This window comes from Marmota marmota, unplaced genomic scaffold (genome assembly GCF_001458135.2).
Source record: "Marmota marmota marmota unplaced genomic scaffold, marMar, whole genome shotgun sequence".
Lineage (NCBI taxonomy): Eukaryota > Metazoa > Chordata > Mammalia > Rodentia > Sciuridae > Marmota > Marmota marmota.
In genome coordinates, this window is record NW_025999990.1 from 3,875,832 (window position 1) to 3,897,708 (window position 21,877).

The following is a 21,877-nucleotide window of genomic DNA, read 5'->3' on the forward strand; positions in this document are numbered from 1 at the left end:
TTTTTTTTTTTTTTTTTTTTTTTTTTTTTTTTTTTTGCCAGGGGACCACATGCCCTTAAACCCTCAAACCAGTCATTAGCAAAAGGAGTACAATTACTATTATTGGTTTAGACTAATCCTGATTTACCCCTAAAATGGGCTTAAGGTCACCTTTCCTGAGCAAAAAATGTCAAAGTTGTATTAGCAAGAAATCATGGAGTAGACATTGTGTACGCCATAGTGTCTGCCTCAGAGCTCTTTTAATTTCCACAGAAGTAGTAGAAGTAGCTGCTGATAAAATTTGGTGAGCACATAATTATGTACCATAGCTATGATTATAACCATCTTCCCTTCCTATGTGGAGAGAAGTTCTCTCCCTTCTTCTCACTAATGAGTTGGCTTGGTGGAATCTTTAAAATTCCTATTCTTTCAATCTAAATCTAGAAAAACATGATACTTGTAAAGTTTTGGTGTAATCTGTTCTGTTACAACATTGTTTCTGTAGCACATATTAGCCCATAACTAATTGTGTTGTTTTGTGCCACTAAGTAAGGGAAATTGTATGTGATGACCATTCACCTTTGTCTGACATTCATTTTGCTCATTTTAACCAAATACTGTCATAGAAGTCCTTATTGTGTGTTTATCCCTTCCTTTGAGCCTATTTCAGCTTTTTTTAAGATAAAGGACTATATTTACTCTAGTATTTGTTTGGAATTTGCCATATATTTTTAAAATTGTGCAAGTATTTTTTTTTTAGAATTGTTATTGTTTTTGTTGGGCATCTGTGTTTGAGTTGTCTGCCTGCAACCCAATTTTTCCCATATGCCTGTTATTTTTAGTGTGCAATTTTGTGGAAAGAGATTTTTCTGGAATGTATGTGTCATATTAGAGGAGAAACTCCTTTATTTAAAAAATCTATTCTAAGAGTTTCTAATATATAGACTATATCGTAGAACAGGGAATAAATAATGAAGATTGCGTTGATTGGAGATAAGATTGAGTAAAGTAAGCAAGAGTATTTTCTCCTTAGCAAAGAATAAGTATCAATATATACTCATTATAGAGAGATTATGTCTGTGTTCTTTAACTTTTGCATTCTTTCTAAACGTAGAATGGCTTCAATGTTCTTTTTTCTCTATAATGCCCAGGTGTCTGTTATTTGTGATCTGCTCTCACTTAAAAGATTCAAAAGAGTGCACTTTTCTAAGTCCAACCTCCTTCCTTAGTGCACGTTTTACATAATCTAATACTATGCATGTCATACTTAATGAACCTGTAAAGTAAGATCTGAGGGAAAACTTTCCAACTAGTTAAAATCAGTTTGACGGTTAAGAACTAGAAAAGAATTCGTACGCATTTTTTATTTGTGATCCAGGACTTTTTCTTGAGACTTAAATAGGGATAATACAGGGGATAAATTCAAACAATCTTGGAGGAATTTTCAAATCAGTGCCCAGAATGAGATGTCAGGTGGTAGGGTGGCAGGAGAACCAGCATACTGTATATAGTGTCATGAATCCTTGAGGTTTGTTCTGTGCCTTTTTAAACTTTTGCCCAGTTCAAGTTACAATGGAAAATCTAGGAGCTATTAGGCCAGTTCATGTATATTTGAGAGAACCTACTTGAATTCCTTTTAGAACCATGCAACCCCTTCCATATAACCTGTCAATTTCCCAAATAATATTAAAATCTTGATCTCATTTCTGTGTTTTCCTAGTTGGTACTATGGATTACCACTTAGTTCTCATATATTTTTACTTATAATAATAATTATTATTAGTTATAGATCTATGATTAGAGTTGTTAGCTTATAGCACTATATTAAAATCACAACTGAAAAACAGAATAAATCAGAAAATCAGAAGAAAAGGAAAACAATGTAAAATAGGGATAGAATCAGTACCTTGGATATCTACCTCAAAGTCCTTCCACTTATTAAAAGTGGGTTGCAAACTTTACCCTGAGCTTACTAGTGAAATGACCCAAGTAAAGAGGCAAACATCAGTTCCAAGTTTTATAATGTCTTGTGGCAAGATAAAAAGAGATATACCCACAATAGACCTGTTCACTATTTGAAGCTTTGATATTCCTCCTATGTGGATCCCTGCACTGGTGAATTGAATTGAACTATATAAAGCTAAGAATACTCTTTTTAATCCAAGTTAAAGGAAAAATTAAAACCTAGAACCGTTGTGGGTCAAATAGTCTTTAAAAGTTGTAAGCATAGAAAGAGTATTTCACATTTTCTCCCTAATTCTTACTATAGACATTTGAAGGGTATAGGAGTGGTTGAAGAAAAGAGCTTTCCAGTAGAAAGGGCAGAGTGTTTGATTAACTATTATCCTTGTTTCATAAATAAATAAATAAGTCATAGGAATAGAGGAGTCAATTTATAAAGATAAAATCTTCGATCCTTAAAAGTTTCATAAAAGGATGGGCTGGGGTTGTGGCTCAGTGGTAGAGTGCTCGCCTAGCACATGCGAGGCACTGGGTTTGATATTCAGTGCCACATAAAAATAAATAAATAAAATAAAGATATTGTGTCCAACCAGAACTAAAATGTATGTGTGTGTGTATATATATTTTATATTATATAATATATAAGTATATATTTTATATATGTAATATATATACACATATAATATATATACACACACATATATAAATAAAAAAATTTTTCATAAAAGGGTATCCAACTACAAAATTGCCCTGCCACCTTAATAGCAATATAACCAGGCTATCCAGATGCTAGACTTTAAGACTGATTATCTGCATCAGGATGTATTGGACTGGACAATTTGTTTCTTACTTCACCATGAGTCACACTAGGAAGTTTTCAAAAGCAGCTAGACAAGAATCCTTTCTTTGATATGCACATAATGATCTCCATGGCAGAACTGTAGGTAAAGAAAAGATCTGTAGCAGGAACAAACTAATGTTCTTTTCACCTTGAAGCTACAGAGATAATGAGAAACCAGGAGCACTTATTAAAGACATTTAGGAGAACTGGGTAAAGTTTGGTCTAACCAGTAAATCAAGAACTAAAACTGAGTTTTTGATATTGTGAGTTAATCTAAAAAGACCTGGCCTTCTTGGTCTTAGAGGGCTGAATTTTATGGAAGCCATAATGCTAAGGGTTCATGGATTCAGAAAACAGTTCTCTTTGGACATAGAGATAAATTAGGCCCTGATAGGTTTTATACACGGGCAAAGGTAAAAACTAAGATGATTTTCTGGTAGGGATATAATGAGAAGTAAATATCTGGGTTTGGTGTTGAAGCTTTTGAAAAATGTTTGTTCATGAACTGCTCAAAAATAGGCTTTTGATTACTATCTGAATGGAATCTCCTTTTATACTGGCATATGAGAATATTGACAAAAATCAGACATTTTGTTTTTCTGAACTATTTTTTTTATCCCAATAGCTTAAAACTACCATGCAGAATGTCCTAAAAAGGTAAAAATTGGTACATATATTGTAACTATTGTAAGTAGTAGAATTTAAAGGTCAATTATGTAAATACCTTACTTTTATTCTTTGTAAAGAATAAAAATATGGCTGTATTAAGGTTAAGGACCAAATTTTATATCAAAGCTTCCTAAAGGGTATTAGGAACTATGAAGTAAACTCTTTTACATTCCTAAATTCTTAAAAAGAATTTCCTGGTGCTGTTGTTTTCCAAAACCAAGGGGGCAGGTGAAACAAAGATTAATGAGGCTGGAATAGAATTTCTGATGAAATAACTAAGTTCCACTTTGGGTAGAAAGTCACATTATTCCTTTACCTTCAAATATCTATTTTGCCTCTTTTACTTTATGCATCAAGCGTATAAAAAATGTTTGGAATATAAGGATTTTCCAGATCATGTGCAATCTGTTCTGAAATTTAAGTCTAAATTGTATAATACTTTGGTGTGTTCTCAGTCTTCTTTGCTAGAAGGGCATGCTATTCAGTTTTTTTTTTCCCCTTAGTCCATTTGCGTACATCATTCAGAGTGTTAGTGCCTTGGTTGTGTAGATGGGAAAATTATAGTATATATTTGGAGATAGAATTGTGGTGAAAGAACATGTACTTGGAAATTAAATTGACTCAAGTTCGAGTTCTGCCTGTGATACTTATTGCTACTTAATCTTGGTAAGTCATCTAACCTTACCAAACTTCTGTGAATTTCTAAATAAATAGGATCTATATCAAACTTGCATGGTTCTTTGATAATTAGAAGAAAAGTTAAAACTATATATTTAAAATAGCTGTGGCTATTGCTAGCATTTATTTGTACTCAATTGAGTGTTTCTGTTATTATAGATATTTGTGCCTTATGGGTTCTAATGTACTTTTATAAATACAAATGTGTTGCTTTTCTGGAAAGGAAGAAGAAAATTAAATGTTGGGAGTGTTGGAGGCAGATCTAATGTAATAAGTTAAAGCAAAAGTGTATTCGCTATAAACACAGAAAGGAAAAAGCAGCAGAAAGTGGGGAAAAGGAAGTTGAAATTTTATGCATTTCGCAGTTTTCCCTGAGGCTGTAGAGTCATTGTTTCTTCCAAGCCTGCCCATTTCCTTTAGGAACTGGAGAGAAAAAGGGAAAAGGAAAGGGGAAGGCATTTTTATTTTCATCCCTTTTCATACTGTTTATTACACTCGGACATTATACAGTATTTTCAAAATTTTCCACATTTGTGGGACATCTTAGGATATATTTTTCCTCGAGATCAGGGAATTTGGGGGCATATTTCACAAATAAAAGAAAGAAGGTACAAAGGAATTTTGGACTTGCATAGGTCACCCTATTCTTTGGAATTAAACTCTGATTAGAACTCCAGCAATAGAAATATCACTGGAAAGTTTGTCAGCAGAAACTCAGACTTCTTTATGTAGCAACTTTATGCCTCAATGAGTTATTATTATTTTTAAAAATTTATTTATCTAAAATAAAATGTATTGGGCTGGGAGTGTAGCTCAATGGTAAAGTGCTTGCCTGGCATGCAAGAGGTCTGAGGTTCAATCCCAAGCACTGAAAATAAAAATAAATAAGTAAGTAAGTAAGTAAGTAAATAAATAAATAAATAAAATGTTAAATTTAGTGAAAAGGAGGTGTTCCTAAACTATCAAAATAATTGAAAGCACAAAATGATTTGTTTATAGAATGTGCTAATTTACATAGATCTCTGAAAAACAATGGTCATAAAGACGTTAATATTAATTTTAAAAAATTTCTTTGCATTAAGAAGACCAAAAGTTGCTGACACCTACAGCTTTGCTCTTTGAATTTATGGGTGGGGGGGCATTCCTGGTTGGTTTTTCGGATAGAATGCTTGGTTAGCATTTGCTCTAGGAGACTGAAAACCTGTCAGGCTTTAAATAAAACCTTTGTTGCTTATGCCTGCTGTTGTATGTTTTGCTTTCTGGATAGTGTCACCATTATTATCGTTAAGTAATTACAAAGCATTACTCCTTAAGCTTCATTATTCCTAAACTAAACAAAAATGGATTCACCTCATTTTTATTTCAGAAAATACTCTTTCCTTTGATTACTCTTATTCTTTTGAACCAGCATATAATACTCCTACTGAGCCTATTTTAATCAAACAGATTCAGAGCATTCATGATGGGAACATTGACATTAGAACAGAATTCTAGAGGATGTATTCAAGGATCAAAATGACATGGGATCAAGTCCCTGAGTCCACTTTAATTCTCTCAAGCCATTCTATTCTCTCTACTTTTTCTGCAAACAGCCTGAACACACTCCAACTCAGGGCTTTTGCATTCAGTTTCCTGAAACACTTTTCACAGATGTGTACATAAGTCATTTCCTCGTTTTTTAAAAACTCTACTCAAATGCCGCCTTAGAAAAAATTTCTCTAACCTTATTATATAAAACAACTTCCCTCCCACCTCACTATCAATCTCCTTACCCTGCTTTTTGTTTGTTCTCTTATCTCCAACTAGAGTAAGCTCCATGAAAGCAGAGACAGAGCATATTTAGTTTTCTGCTGTAACCCCAGAGCCTAGATTATATCTGATACATAATAAATGATCTATAAATACTTTCTAGATGAAAGAAAGATACTTAAGGCCAGTTCTTGGTGCCTTATTTCAAGAAAACTAATGCTAAATCATGATGTGTTCATAGGAACGCCATCAAGGCCTAGATACCTTTCAGTTAAGCAGTTAGAGCTATTCAGTGTGAATCCAGAACAAAGGAAAACCACTTGGTTATAGGAAGGTAGGTTTGTAATGGAAGTAGGGAAGAACCTGCTAATTATTGCAGCTTTGTCTTTGATCTATCCTTATATAGGTGTTTATATAGATTGTATGGCCATGTAAGGATGATTGTAGAGGTTATCTAAGCATCTTATGCAAATTAGATTATATCACCTTTAATACCACTTCTTGAAAGGTATGATTCTGTATTGGCTCAAAAATTAATAATTGATTTTGATTTTTCTGTGAAATGCTACAAGATAAATGTATCTATTATGGAACATTCTAAATCAGGGTTTGGCAAATGGTACCACCTAGGACAAATCTGATCTGTCATCTCTATAAATATTTGTACAAATCTGATCTGTCATCTCTATAAACATTGGAACACAGACATGACCATTTGTTTAAATGTGGAAACTTCTGCTATTATTGTGGTATTTAGAATGTCCAGAGCATGCTCCCATTCAGATGAAGGAGGTGTCCTCACACCCTGAAATTATTACTAAGCAATCTTTCTGTATCTCAGTTTACTTCATTATGAAATTAATTATAACTACCTCATAAGAGTGTGGTGAAAGGAATCAAATAGATAATGCATGTAAAGATCTCTGATCAGTATGCCACAAATTAGTGCTTAGCAAATACTAGTAGCTATTGTTATTTTTAATATTTTTATTATACTGACCCTGGGAGTGACTATCAGAGGAAGAATAGAACAGAAATTCTATGAAGTATTGTGGAAGTGCTTTAATTAAATAATAATATCCTCCATTTGACTCTTTATTTCTTTTCAAAGAAATCACTAGCAGATAGTGAAAAACAGCATTTTTTGTTTGCTTTTAGCACATGGCCCTTATGATGCCTTAATTTGTTAATTCAGGGATTTATTATGCATTAGTATTTATATATGAAATATCATTTTTTCTTAGGCTTCTATGAAGTCCCCCCCTTTCATCTAGAATACCTTTTTTCAACTATTCTTCTTTCTTTTTTCTTTTTTTCTTTTTTTTTTTTTTTTGGTATTGGGTATTGAACCAGGGGTACTTTGAGAAAGATTCTCACTAAGTTGCTTAGGACTTTGTTAAGTTGTTAAGGCTGGTCTTGAACGTGCAATCCTCCTGTCAGCAACCAGAGCCATTGGGATTACAGACATGTGTCACCACACCTGGTCCCTACTCTCCCCAAATCCTTTATGTTTCCTAACTGGCTCAATACCTGGTATGCTTTGAAACATACCCAAGATTTTCTTTTTCAACCAGTGTGTCCCTAACTAACCATATGACACATTGATCTTTCACCAATAAACAGCACCTATAGATAACCTGTAGAATTTGTTCTATGCTATGAATATTGCCTGAAATAATTCTGTAGCTTTACCCTTATGGCTTGATTTTCTAGCTACATTGAAAACTGGGCTTGGATGAACTTTTGGGTGGTTGGTGCTTTATAAGTATTTAAAGATTACATGAAAACTTGTACCTATAGTTCAAATTACTTGTATTTTTTAAAATTGATATTCTTTAAAAGTAGACTTGCTGCATGGCAAAGCCACTGACAATTTTTATTCCTTAAAAATAGTTAGAAAAGAAAAGCACTCCTGTAATCTCAGTATTCCAAAAATCTAAAGATTAGCAGTCCATGAAATAAAAGATCCTGCAAACATGTCCTTCCAGCATGGTACACTATATAGTTTATGGTAAATAGTTATTTTTCATTTTTATTAAAAGGCTATCAAGAAGAGTAATTTAACAAAAAGAATCATTAGGTTTGGCATTGAGAGTATTATATTTTAATGTGCTAAAATATTTTAAAGTTCAGGGCACTTCACAGAGTATAGGTCTGCTACCTCAACTAAAAGGACTTTCGGTTTTAGTTTTTTCATCTAGTTTTTGCGTACGTTTATAAGGAGATACATGATGGATTGATTACGAAATAGACTATGACATGTGTCCCAGGGTAAATTTATATTGAAACTCCTTAACACTTAACTGTTTAAATGACTTCAGTTATATCTTCTATAGCTAAGATTACAATTTAGATACTTGAATCTGAATACTGATTATCAAACAGTAAATCAAATGCCAAAATTATAGCCAGAATAAGGTAGTGAGCTAATATGATAAGATTCAGGTAATTTTAATTTTTAGGGACGTTGTCCCTTGGTTTTGGTATTTTACAACAATGGTACCATTTATTATTTTATTTTATTTTAGCCATGCCCTTTGGGTTCCCGAGATTTTCGAGAGAAACAGTGTGCAGACTTTGACAATATGCCTTTCCGAGGAAAGTATTATAACTGGAAACCCTATACTGGAGGTAATGTATAACCTGGCAGAGTATTCATGCTTGAGAACTTTCAAATATAAAAGAGTATTTAACACATACAAACACACCACACAGTCGTGCAAGTACTAGTTAAATTAGTATCTGCAAATTGAGGTAGAAAGTGCTTGTCTTGTTACAAGGTTTTAGTTTCCCTATGATAAAATTTATATTGCTACAAAGTATTGGAAATTATTTTTAAAACCTAGTTCTAAATAACAATTAGAAAAGATACGTACACATCAAAACCATATAATATTTGTTCTGCTTGAGACTTCCTTGGAATAGAGGTGAATCACATTATAATCATTGGATGTTTGTAGTCACCACCCAGAAAACAAAGTATACCAATAAAAATCAACTTAGAAAAAGGAAATTAGTTCTTTTTTAGTAAAAGGCCAATCTTTACATAAGAGGTTATTCTTTTTGAGGAATTAAGAGATATTTTGCTCCTTAATTTGGGCGTGTTTCAAGTACTAATTATTCAGTAAGCAGAAGATTTTCTTTGCTCCCAAAATACAAATTAGATTTTGTTGAAATTTTCTTTTAGAAAAATTGAACGTACTTTAAAAAAAACTTTTACTGTTTGTTTTTCTAATATCTTACTTTAAAAATTATCTGGCTTAGAATAATATCTGATTTTATGGTGACAACTGTATATCTACCACAGATGTTCTACCACTAACATTTTACTATACTTTATAAATGTCGGTTGATTTCTTTATCCATTTATTAACCCATCGTATTTTTATATATTTCAAAGTCAACCAAAGTAATTAATATACTTTGTTTTAAATACTTTAGCATGTATACCGTTAACCATAGAGCAATTATTTGTTTACTTTTTTCTTTTAAAGTAAGGGGATGTAGGGCTGGGATTTTGGCTTAGCGGTAGAGTGCTCACTTAGCATGGGCGGGACCCGGGTTCGATTCTCAGCACCACATAAAAATAAAGGCGTTGTGTTGTGTCCATCTACAAAAAAGATCCTCTCTCTCTCAAAAAAAAAAAAAAAAAGTAAGGGGATGTACAATACAATGCATGAATCTTAACTATACTTCAACTGAATTTTGACAAATGCACACACCTGTAATGTTTTGCTGAGATATAGAACTTTACCATTATCTTCAAAATTATTATGGTCATTGTCAGATCATGGTCAGTTCAGGTCATTATCAATTATCATGGACTGAGGGCTTTAAATAACAAAAATTATTTCTCACAGTTCTGGAGATTAGACCAAGATCAGGTGCCAGCATACTACCATCTTCTCATTTTATCCTCACACAGCAGAAAAAAGGGGGAGAGGTCTTTGGATTCCCTATTATGAGGGCACTAATTCCATTCATAAGGGTTCTGCCCTCATGACCCAGTTACCTTTCCATGGCCCCAACATCTAATACCAACCATCACATTAGAGGTTAGGATTTCAAAATATGAATATGAGAGGACACAAGCATTCAGTCCCTAACTCCTCATGGTTCACTACTGTCAATAACTGCCTCTACCAGCTCCAGGAGGCAACAATTGTTCTGACTTTTTTCCTCAACATAATTATCCTGTTTCAGAACTTAATATAAACAAAATTATGCCATATTCACTCTTTTGTGTAGGGCTTCTTTAAACCTAATGCTGTTGAGATTTATACACATTTTTGTATGTAGTAGTCCTTTTTGTTTTATTGCTAAGCAGTGTTCCGTGGTAGTTTTTCCATTCTGCCATTCTGGGTTGTTTCTAATTTTTAGCTGTTCTGAATAAGCTGTTATGAATATTTGTATGTACAGGTTTTTTTGTGAGCATGTTTCCATTTCTCTTGGGTAAATACTTAGGAGCAAAATTGCCAGCCAATAGGGTAGGTGTGGGGCTGGGGTTGTGGCTCAGCAGTAGAGCGCTTGCCTAGCATGTGCAAGGCACTGGGTTCAATCCTCAGCACCACATAAAAACAAATAAATAAAATAAAGGTATTGTGTCCGACTACAACTAAAAAATATTTTTAAAAAATAGGATAGGTGTGAATTTACTTTCAAAAGAAACTGCCAGATTTTTTTTTCAAAATGATTGTACCATATTATATTCTCAACAATAACTTATGGGACTCTGTTTACTCCATATCCTTACTAATATTTGGTATTTTCAGTCTTTCTCTGGAAGGGATTGAGTAGTGTCTCAATAAAGATTTAATTTTTGTTTTAGGATGATTATGTTGAACATGTTTGCGTTTACTTAGTAGCCATTTATATATTTCCTTTTAAACTTTGTGTTCAAATTGTTTGCCTTTTTAAGCAAAGTTTTAATTTATTTTTATTTTAATTGGCAAATTTATGAGGTACAGTATGATATATGTATATGAGGTAATTAGCATTTCCATCTGCTCAAATATCATTTCTCTGTACTGGGAAACTTCAAACTCTTCTCTATTTTGAAATATATATATAATAAATTGTTGTAGATTACGGGATGTTAGAAGTAATTTGTCCTATCTAGCTATATTTGGGGTCTATTTCCAGCCTCCATTTCCCTTCCTCCCCATCTTTCCTAGCTTCTAGTAATCACTGTTCTTCAATGTGATCAACGTTTTTCTCTTTAACAAATGAATGAGAATGTGCAGCATTTGTCTTTCTGTGCCTGGCTGATTTCACTAAACACAATATCCTCTAGTTTCTTTATGTTACCCCAAATGACATAATTTTATAACTTTTTATGGCCGGATAATATTCCACTGTGGTTATAATCCTATAGACCTAGACCATTTGTGTGTGTGTGTGTGAGAGAGTGGGGGGGGGACGGGGGCGGGGCACTGGGGATTGAACCCAGGGCCTCACAATGAATGCTAGGCAGGTGTTCTATCACTGAGCTAGAGCCCCAGCCCCTAGACAACATTTTAAAAATCCATTTATCCATTGATGTATATCTTGATTTATTCTGTATATTGGCAATTATGAATAGTACTACAATAAAAGGTGTGCAGGTATTATATCTGTCTGGTATAATGATTTCTTTCCCATTCAATAGTGGGGTTTTGTCTTATATGGTAGTTCTATTTATTCTTGAGGAATCTCCTTACTTTTACTGTAATCATTGTAATAATGTATGGTCCCACCAAGACTGTATGAGTTCCTTTTTTCCACATCAATAATCACCATTTGTTACTTCTTGCTTCTTTCTAACTCGGATATCTCAGTATGGTTTGGACTTGGGTTTCCCCGATGATCGGTAATGTTGAACATTATTTCATATACTTGTTTGTTTGTATGTCTTCTTTTGAGAAATAACTATTCAAGTCATTTGACCACTTAAAAATTAGATGATTTTTATTAGTATTTTGCTTTTGAGTTGAGTTCTTTATATATTCTGAATATTAATCCTTTATCATATGGATGAATTGTAAGTATTTTCTCTCATTATGGAGGTTGTCTCTTCTCTCTGTTGATTCTTTCCTTTGTTATGCAGAAGCTTCCTAGTTTGATATACCATCATTTGTCCTATTTTGCTTTTGTTACCTGAATTTGGGAGGATATTTTTTAAAAATCTTGACCTATAGCAATGTCCTGAAGTATTTCCCCTATGTCCTCTCTTAGTTGTTTCTTAGTGTTTTACTTTTTGTTGCTGTGACCAAAAGACCTGAAAAACGCAATTTTGGAGAAGGAAAATCTTATTTGGTGCGCCCAGTTTCACAGGTCTCAATCCATAGATGGCCAACTCCATTGCTCTAGGCTCAGAGTGAGGCAGAACATTAAAGCAAAGGGGCATGACTGAAGAAAACTGCTCAGGATATGACAATCAGGAAGCAGAGAGAGATAAGTTTGGCTCACTAGGGACAAAATGTATCCATACCCCAAAGGCTTATCTCCAGTCACCCACCCAGCCACACCCTCCCTGCCTACAGTTACCACCCAGTTAATTCCTATCAGCAGATTAATGCAGTGATTAGGTTAAGCCTCTTGAACCCAATCATTTCCCCTCTAAACTTTCTTGCATTGACTGTCACATGAGTTTTTGGGGGAACACCTCATATCTAAAGCATAACACATAGTTCCAGGTCTTACATTTAGGCCCTTGATCCATTTTGAGTTGATTTTTTTTAATATGGTAAATCTTTTGCCCATATAGTAAGAAGTACAGTCTAATTTCATTCTTCTGCATATGTATATCTTGTTTTCCCAGCACTGTTTATTTAAAAAACTGTCCTTTCTTAATGTCTTTGTTGAGAATCAGTTAGCTATAAGTACATGAATAAATTTCTTGATTTTTCTATTCTGTTCTCTTGTATATGTGTCTGTTTTTATGCCAGTATCATGCTGATTTGATTACTACATCTTTATAGTATGTTTCAAAGTCAAGTATTGTGATGCCTCTAGCTTTTCTTTTTTCCCTTTCAGGATTATTTTGACTATTCTGGGTCTTTTATGGTCTATAACAATTTGTGAAGAATATCACTGATATTTTGATATGGATTACCTTACACTTATAGATTCCTTTAGAATGTACCAGTGTTGGGCTGGGGTTGTGGCTCAGCAGTAGAGCGCTCACCTACCACATGTGAGACCCTGGGTTCGATCCTCAGCACCACATAAAAAGAAATAAATAAAATCAGGGTATTGTGTCCAACTACAACTAAAAGATAAATATATTTAAAAAAGAGAAAGCATCAGTGTTTTAACAATATTAATTCTTCCAATCCATAAACATGGATGTCTTTGTGTGTGTGTGTGTGTGTGTGTGTATATATGTATGTGTATGTTCTTCAAATTCTTTATTAGCATTTTATAATTTTCATCGTGGAAATATTTAACTTTCTTTGTTAAATTTATTCCTAGGCATTTTAATTTTTGTGATCATTGTGAATGTTATTGCATTTAAAATTTTTTTTATCAAGAATGTTATGTGTACAAAAATGCTACTATTTTCTGTATGCTGATTTTATATCCTGCAATTTTACTGAATTTATCAGTTTTTTGTTTTATACATATCCACACAATTATGTCTTCTGCAAACAGGAAAAATTTAGCTTTCTTCTTTCCAATTTGAATGTCCTTTAATTTCTTTCCTTATCTAATTGTTGTGCCTAACACTTCTAGTACTATGTTATATAGAAGAGGTGAAAGTGTTTTATTACAGAACTTGGAAGAAACATTTTCAATTGTTCTCTATTTAGTATGGTCTGATGATGGGTTTGTCACATATAACCTTTATTACGTTGAGGTATGTTTCTTCCATATCTAATACGTTGAAGGTTTTTGTCATGAAGAGAGGTTGAATTTTATTGAATGCTTTTTCTGTGTTTATTGAGATTATCATATGTTCTTTCCTTCAGTCTGTTTTTATGTTGTATTACATTTATTGGTTTATGTATGTTGAACCATTCTTGTTATCCCTAAGATAAATTCTACTTGATCATGCTGTGTAATCTTTTTATGTGCTGTTGTGTCTTGCTTTCTAGAAGTTTGTTGAGATTTTCTATATCTGCCTTCATTAGTGATCTTCATCTATAGTTTTCTTTTTATTATGATGTTTTTGTCTGGTTTTGTATCAGAATAATGCAGAGTTGCCTCCTTTTCTGTTTTTGGAACAGCTTGAGTAGAATTGGTGTTAATTCTTCTTTATATGTTTTGTAGAATTTAGCAGTGAAGCCATCTGGTCCTGGACTTTTCTTTGTTAGGAGATGTTATTTTTGATTCAACATCTTTACTCACTACTGGTCTGTTCAATTTTTCCATGTCATCATGGTTTAAATTTGGTACATTACCTACGTTCAGAAGTAGAAACTAAACAACATGCTCTTGATCAACCAATGGTCAAATAAAAATTCGAAAGGGAAATTATTAAAAAAATATTTTGAGACAAATGAAAATGGAAATACAACATACCAAATCCTATGGAATGCAGCAAAAGCAGTATTAAAAGGAAAATGTATCCACTTCTAGGTTTTCAATTTTATTTTTGGTTTATAGTTGTTCATGATAATCCTTAATTGTCCTTTGTATTACTGTGGAATCAGGTGTACTAGCTCCCTTTTCATCTCTGATTTTTTTGTTGCTATTGTTTGGGTCTTTTTCTTTGTTTCTTGGTTAGTCTAGCTAACAGTTTGTAAATTTAATATTTCTTATCAAAAAACAAACTCTTCATTTATTTAATCTTTTATGTGATATTCCTTTTTTCCATTATAATTTCTGTTCTAAACTTTGTTATTTCTTTCCATCTATTAATTTTGAGTTTTATTTGTTCTTATAGCCTTTGAGTTGCATTGTTCCAATGTTTGTTTGGAATCTTTTTCTCTCTTTACTGCACACCTCCCCATCTCTGTGTATGTCTCTCTCTCCGCCCCCCCTTTCTTCCCTCCATCCCTCTCTCTTTTTATTTTTAATGTAGGGGCTTATTGCTATAAATATCCTTCTTAGTACTGCTTCTCCTGCTTTCCCTAGGTTTTGGTATGTTGTGTTTCCATTTTCATTAGTCTCAAAATATTTTTAAATTTTCTTTTTTATTTTTTAAATTGACCTATTGTTCATTCAAGAACATTTTGTTTAGTTTCCATACATTTATACAATTTCCAAAGCATCTTTTACTTAATTAATTTGCATTTATTCACAGTACTGAGCATTGAGCCCAAGGGTACTCTACCATTGAGTTACATCCCCATCCCTTTTTATTTTTTATTTTGAGACAGAGTCTCACTAAGTTTTTGAGGCCAGTCTTGAACTTGCAATCCCAGTAGTTACTGTCTACAGAAAAACCTACTAGACCTATTTATGAGGGAGAACTGAGATTTTAGCAATACTGAATTTTCCAATGCATATGGAAAATATTTCTGTTTATTTATGTCTGCTCTTATTTCTCTAGTATGTTTTGTAGTTTTGGAATACAAGCTCCTGCACATCTTTTATTAAATATGTTTCTGAGTAATTTATGGTTTTTGTACTGTTGTTAATAAAACTTTTGAAATTTGCATTTTAATTGCATGTTCTAGCATATAAAAATAAATAAATTTTTGTATATAACTTCTTATGTTATGGCCTTTCCGTATTTCCATATTTTAAAGTTGTATGTTGCTTAATATTTTCATGATGAATAGTCTTGTTATCTGGAAGCTGAGATAATCTATTTCTATCTTCATGCCTTTTATTTTTTGTTTTAATGCAGTAGATTGGTTCTCCAGTATAATTTGTATTGATTTTATTTTTTTCTGTTAATATGTTGATTGTCTTGACAGATGTTACCATATGGAACCAATCTTCTATTCCCAGGATAAACCTCATGTGATAATAATATGTTTACTTTTATATATATTTGGATTTAATTTGTCATGTTTTATTAAAAATATTTGCATATACTTTATAAGGAATAGTGATTCATAAATTTTTTTCTTGTTGCATTTTTGGCAAGTTTTGGTAATCAGAGATACTCTTGCCTACAGAAGTAGAATCCATATTTTGAAAGACTTTGAAGGACTGATATTATTTCTTACTTACAATAAATTTCACTGGTAAATTTACCCAAGCTTATATTTCCTTTGTAAAACTAATTATTACAAATTGTATTTCTACGCCTGTAATCCCAGTGGCTTGAGAGGCTGAGGCAGGAGGATGGTGAATTCAAAGCCAGCCTCAGGAACTTAATGAGGTCCTAAGTAACTTAGTGAGACCCTGTCTCAAAATAAAGTATAAAAATGTTGGGAATGTGGCTCAGAGGTTAGGCGTCCCTCAGTTTATTTCCTAGTACCAAAGAGGCAAAAAAAAAAAAAAGGCTATTCAGATTTTTTTAAACTTCCTTCTGTTTCAGTTTAAGAAATTCATGTTACATCCTTGCTGTCCAGTTTAGTAACATGAATTGATGATAACTTTCTTATCTTGTTTAATATTTATAGGCTCTGTAGTGATATGTGCTCTTTCATTTCTAATACTGATAATTTATGTCTTCTGTATTTTTCTTACTCAGTCTTGCTTTGGGTTTATTGATTTTTTAATCTTTTTGGACATCCAAGTTTTGGCATTAGTACTATTTTTTGTTGCTTATCTTTTTCTAAGGCTTTAATTTTTCTTTTATATTTATAATGTTATTTATTTTCAGTTATTTTGCTCTCCTACATTCCCAAATTTGATGTGTTCTAACTTTGTTTCTTTCAGTGCAAAATATTTTATTTACGTTGTGCTTTTGTCTTTGACCTTTGGGTCATTCAAAACTGAATTGTTTTAGTATTTAAGATTTTCTAGATATTTTTGTTTAGTTGCATTATGATTTAATTTTCATTAGATACATATTCAGAAGTAGGATTGTAGAAGCATATGGCAGTTCTGTTTTTAACGATTTGAGGAACATCCATATTTGTTTTCCACTATGGCAGTACCAATTTTCATTCCTATTAAAGAACACATAAGGACTCTGTTTTCTTAACATTCTTGCCACCAGTTTTTATCTTTTGACTTTTAGCTAATAGACATTCTAGTAGGTGTGAGATGATATCTCATTTTGATTTACATTTCTCTAATGATCAGGGAAAGGTTTTACACTTGATGTACCTACTTAGCATATGCATGTCTTCCTTGGAAAAATGTCTACTCAGGCTCTTTACCAATTGTGTCATTTCTTCTTTTACTATTATTGTTTTATTGTTGAGTTGTATCAGTTCCTTATATGTTTTGGATATTGGACTCTCATTCTATTTTGAGATAGTTTTTGTGTAAGGTGTATAATAAGGATCAAATCTGACTTTTTTGCATGTGAACATCTCTTAGGAAAGAGACTATGCTTTCCTCATTGTTTTCAGGCAATATCTTTTCCCATCTCTTCACTTTTATTATATGTGTATGTGTATATGTGTATACTTAAATGTGAGGTCTATCACTTGTAGGCAATGTGAAGTTGGGTCTTGATTTTTATCCTTTCAGACACTCTATGTCTTGATTGCAGAATTTAATGTTCATATTTAAAATTAATATTGGTAGGTAAGGACTTACTATTGCCATTTTGTCAATAGTAAGTTTTGTTTTTTAGGGGGCTATTTTATAGGTCCTTTTGATCTTTTTTCTTCTCTTGTTATCTTTATTGAATTGATGTGTTGTATGGATTGATAAGTTGTATGCTTTGATGCTTTCTGTTTCTCTTTTGTGTACCTACTAAGATTTTAGCTTCATTGTGGTTACCATGAGATTTACATGAAGCCTCTTATAGTTATAACCATATATAAAATTATACTTTTACTTGTTTTATGGTTTTGATGTCACATTTTAAAACTTTTTATGTTGTGTATCCTTTAACAAATTATTGTAGCTATAGTTATTTTTAGTATTTTTTGTGTTTTAGCCTTCATACTAGAGTTGTGATTTACTTACCACCATGAGAATATTTAGAGTATTCTGAATTTTACTATATACTTACATTTACCAATGAATTTTATTCTTTCATGTGTTTTTATGTTACTAATTAGCATCCTTTCATTTCAGCTTGAAGAACTCCCTTTAGCATTTCTTGTATAGCAGGTCTAGTGGTGATGAACTCCTTCAGCTTTTGTTTGTCTGGAAAAATCTTTATCTCTCCTTCATTTCTGAAGGACAGCTTTGTCAGGTAAAGTATTCTTGGTTGGCAGTTTTTTCTTTCAGCCGGATGAACGTACCATCCTATTCTCTGCTGGCCTGCAAGGATTGCAGAGAAATCTTTTAGTAGACCTTTGGAGTTCCTTTGTATGTGGTGAACTTTTTTTTTTCTTGTTTCTTTCAACATTTCTTTTCTTTTCTTTATTTACTTGGTACTGGGGAATTGAACCCAGTGGCACTTTACCATTGAGCTCCATTCCCAGTCCTTTTTATTTTATACTTTGAGACAGGGTCTCACTAAGTTGCTGAGGCTGACCTTGAACTTACAGTCCTCCTGACTCAGCCTCCAGAGTCACAAGGATTACAGTTGTGTACCATCATGCCTGACATTTTCCTTGATTTTTGATAGTTTGATTTTATCTTTGTGAATACTTTGGTTGAACCTTATTGGGAAACTTTATACTTCATGTACCTGGATGTCCATTTCTCTTCTTATATTTGGGGATTTTCAGCTATTATTTCTTTACATAGTCTTTCTTTTTTTCTTTTCTCTCTTTTCTCCTATCAGGATTCCCATAATGTGAATGTTACTGTTGTTTAAACTTCTCATTGTTTTCATGTATTGCTTATTTTCTAATTTCAGTGAATTGTCCATCTGCTGTCTTGTAGCTTCTTTAAACTCCCCACCACCACCACCACCACCATGCTGCTGGGAATTGAACCCAAGGCCTCATGCACTCTAAGTTCATGCTCTACTAACCGAGTACACTTCCAACCCAAACAATTATCTTTAATTCTTTGACAAACCATTTACAAATCTCCATTTCTTTATGGTTAGTTACTGGACTATTATTGTGTTCCTTTGGTGGTATCATATTTTTTGCATTTACTTGTTTTTTGAAGTCTTGTGTCTTCACATCTGAAGAACTTACCTCCTGTAGTCTTTACTGACTGGATCCTGGAATGATGCATCTTTTCCAAATAGCCCAGTTAGGAATTCTGAGCTCCATCAGGACTTGACTATCATCATGTCTACTCTACAGCTCTTTTTTCCTCTTGAGGAAAAATTTTTAAGATGGTATGTTCTCTCTGGATCCCACAAAGCTAATGCTAAAGAGCCTCTTGTTTATTTTCTCTAGGGTGGTGCCCATTAAAATGCCTAAGTTGTGTGCCTTTGTTGAGTCCCATAAAGCTGAGCCAGACGTCCTTGTTAGGCCCTTGCACTCACCGTCTATGAGGTCATGCTTTGACTGCTGGCCTCAGGGAATGGGCAGTAGATAGGCAGAGTTTTGGGGGTGCCCAAAGGCCATTTGTGGAAGAGTCTATAGGTATGCATGGACTTTCTGATAGAGTCAATGGAGTAGTTAGTTATGCCTCTCTTCTCTGCTTCCAGTTCATCCATGCCTATCACCTCAGTATTCTGGGTGGAATGAGAAGGAAGTGGGACTCCTGGAAGTATCCCACAGAGCAGGGGAACCTAGTGATCACTCTTTTGTCTTTTTCCTGTGGGAGAAATCATGAGCTGAGTGGTCTCTCTTTTCACTGAGCCATGCTACTTTGAGGGAGGTGAGATGCAATCGGGGTGAAACTATTCTTAAACCCCTTCGGTGTACCTGTTTTTGGAATTTTTGTTCTAATGGTATGCTGGAACTTCTCCACTGTATTCTTAGACTCCCACAAAGGTACTCTCATCTACGGGTAGTTATAAAAATCAATGCTTCTGTAAAAGATGTTAGAGTGTTCCTGTTTGTCCATCTTACTGTTGTCACCCAGCAGCATCTCTTCTAAAAGCTCATTATGTCAGAACAAAGGTGAACACATCAAAAGCAATAAGCAAAGAAGAAATTTATTCTTATTTTATGACGTAGTTGGCTAAGGGATACAACCAGAATATTTATATGTCCTTCCTATCAAATATGTTAAAGTTGAGTAAACAAAAATGCCAAGTTCTCTTTTTAAAGTTTGACATATAAAATGCTGCAGTAAATTCCAAATTATAATAATTAACAATGATAAAAGAACTATATCAGTTAGTGATGAACATTCATGAAAATGCAGAGAAATTTTATTGATAAGAATCTTATAAAATAAATATATATAGTTTGACTATCATTTCAGGAAGAAATTATTGTATTTACTGTTTGTTGTTTCTGTGACCAGTATAGCAAAATGTATAATTAACCTAAGCCTAAAAATAACATTATAAGTTATGTAGAAGCTTCCACTGGAGATGAAAGAAAACATGGACTCAGACCAGAGGTTATAAACTGATAGTTTAAGAGCCAGTTTTGCCAACAGTTAAAATTCAGAAGAGTTTACATTGAAAAGATCTAGGGTTTCATCTTCTCTTGAAGAAACAGTGTCTGATAACACTGGGACATCTTTTTGCTTGGCATTTTAATTGTAAGAGCTATCTCGTAGTGGAATGTATGCTCTGTTTTATTCTTGACTGCACCACTCAGTCTCCTCCCTTAGTTTACATGCTTCCACCTGGGAGCAACCTGGTTTCTAAGAAATTCACTGAGACCTGTGCTTAAGATTTCATTTCTGCTGTTATTATTTTATTAGAAGTAGTCTTTTTTATTTCAAAGAGAATTTGTCATTCTACCTATAATAAGGCCAAAATGTTTTAAATTTCATGAAGTAAAGATTTTAAAGAAAATATTCTTACATTATAATTTCTGGCAATAATTACACATTTGTAAATACTAGCTTTACCATGTGCTGTTTTCATTACAATAAGTCCACATCTATTTCTATTTTCTGATATACTGTAAAGCCATAATGTGTACTGTTTGTTAATTGCTATTATTTTGCCTATTTTTAACTTCACCATTAAAAAATACAAATTTCTATGTTAAAATGAAAATGCTCAAGTTATTAAATGTATTTGTTCACCAAATAGCATTAGATATTGTTTTACTATTATTTCAGATTTGTCTAATTATTTATCACATAATAATTATTCAAATTTAATTCTATAGTTACTTTTTTTAAAAAGTATCTTTGTTTTGTTTGTTTATTTTTACATGGTGCTGAGGATCAAACCCAGTGCCTCACATATATGAAGCAAGTGCTCTGCCACTGAGCCACAACCCCAGCCCTATAATTACTTTTATCTTTGATTTGCTAATCTCACAAACATTTACCTCTATGCTAAAGCCAAGCTCATTAAGTGTGATAAAATAAGACAGGTACAAACTTAGTTTTGTTTTATAACTACCATATCCTGGCAGTGTTTTTGTATTAGCTTCAGAAGCATATGTAACCGAAATTCTTATTTGTTATACAAATTCTTATTTGTTCTTTGCTTCAAGATTCTCTCTCTCTTTTTTAAGAATTTCTTTTTTAGTTGTAGATGGACACGATACCTTTATTTTGTTTTTCTGTATTTTTATGTGGTGCTGAGGATCGAACCCAGTGCCTCACACATGCTAGGCGAGAGCTCTACCACTGAGCCACAACCCTAGCCCCTGTTTCAAGACTTTTTACACTTTATTTATTTAGTATTTTCACATTGTTTTTCTTCTATACATGTTTTAGACATTCAAGTACTTCCACTGTGATTCTTTTTTGACCTAAAATATATTGTAAAAATATAATGAAAGTACCTGAAAACGTTAAACCTTCTCAGCAAGTCGTCCTTTAAGTTGCATAATCAATGAAAATAAACATGAATTTTTTATAAAAGAAGAAATAATGCTTGCCTGGCATGTGCAATACATTATATTTGATTCCCAGAACTGAGAGAGAGAGAGAGAGAGAGAGAGAGAGAGAGAGACTTTCATATCTAGGTGTATAGTCAGGGAATAGTGCTTATGTGAACTATGAATT

General features: G+C 33.0%; 1 protein-coding gene across 1 annotated transcript in view; it reads left to right on the plus strand.

Annotated features, from left to right (window-relative positions):
- The window catches only part of Adamts6 (ADAM metallopeptidase with thrombospondin type 1 motif 6), a 284,670-nt gene that overhangs the window by 193,332 nt on the left and 69,461 nt on the right, over window positions 1–21,877 (plus strand). The window contains exon 16 of the mRNA XM_048806580.1: window positions 8,407–8,509. Within this exon, the coding sequence (XP_048662537.1) occupies window positions 8,407–8,509 (103 nt within the window). The remainder of the gene's footprint in view (window positions 1–8,406; window positions 8,510–21,877) is intronic.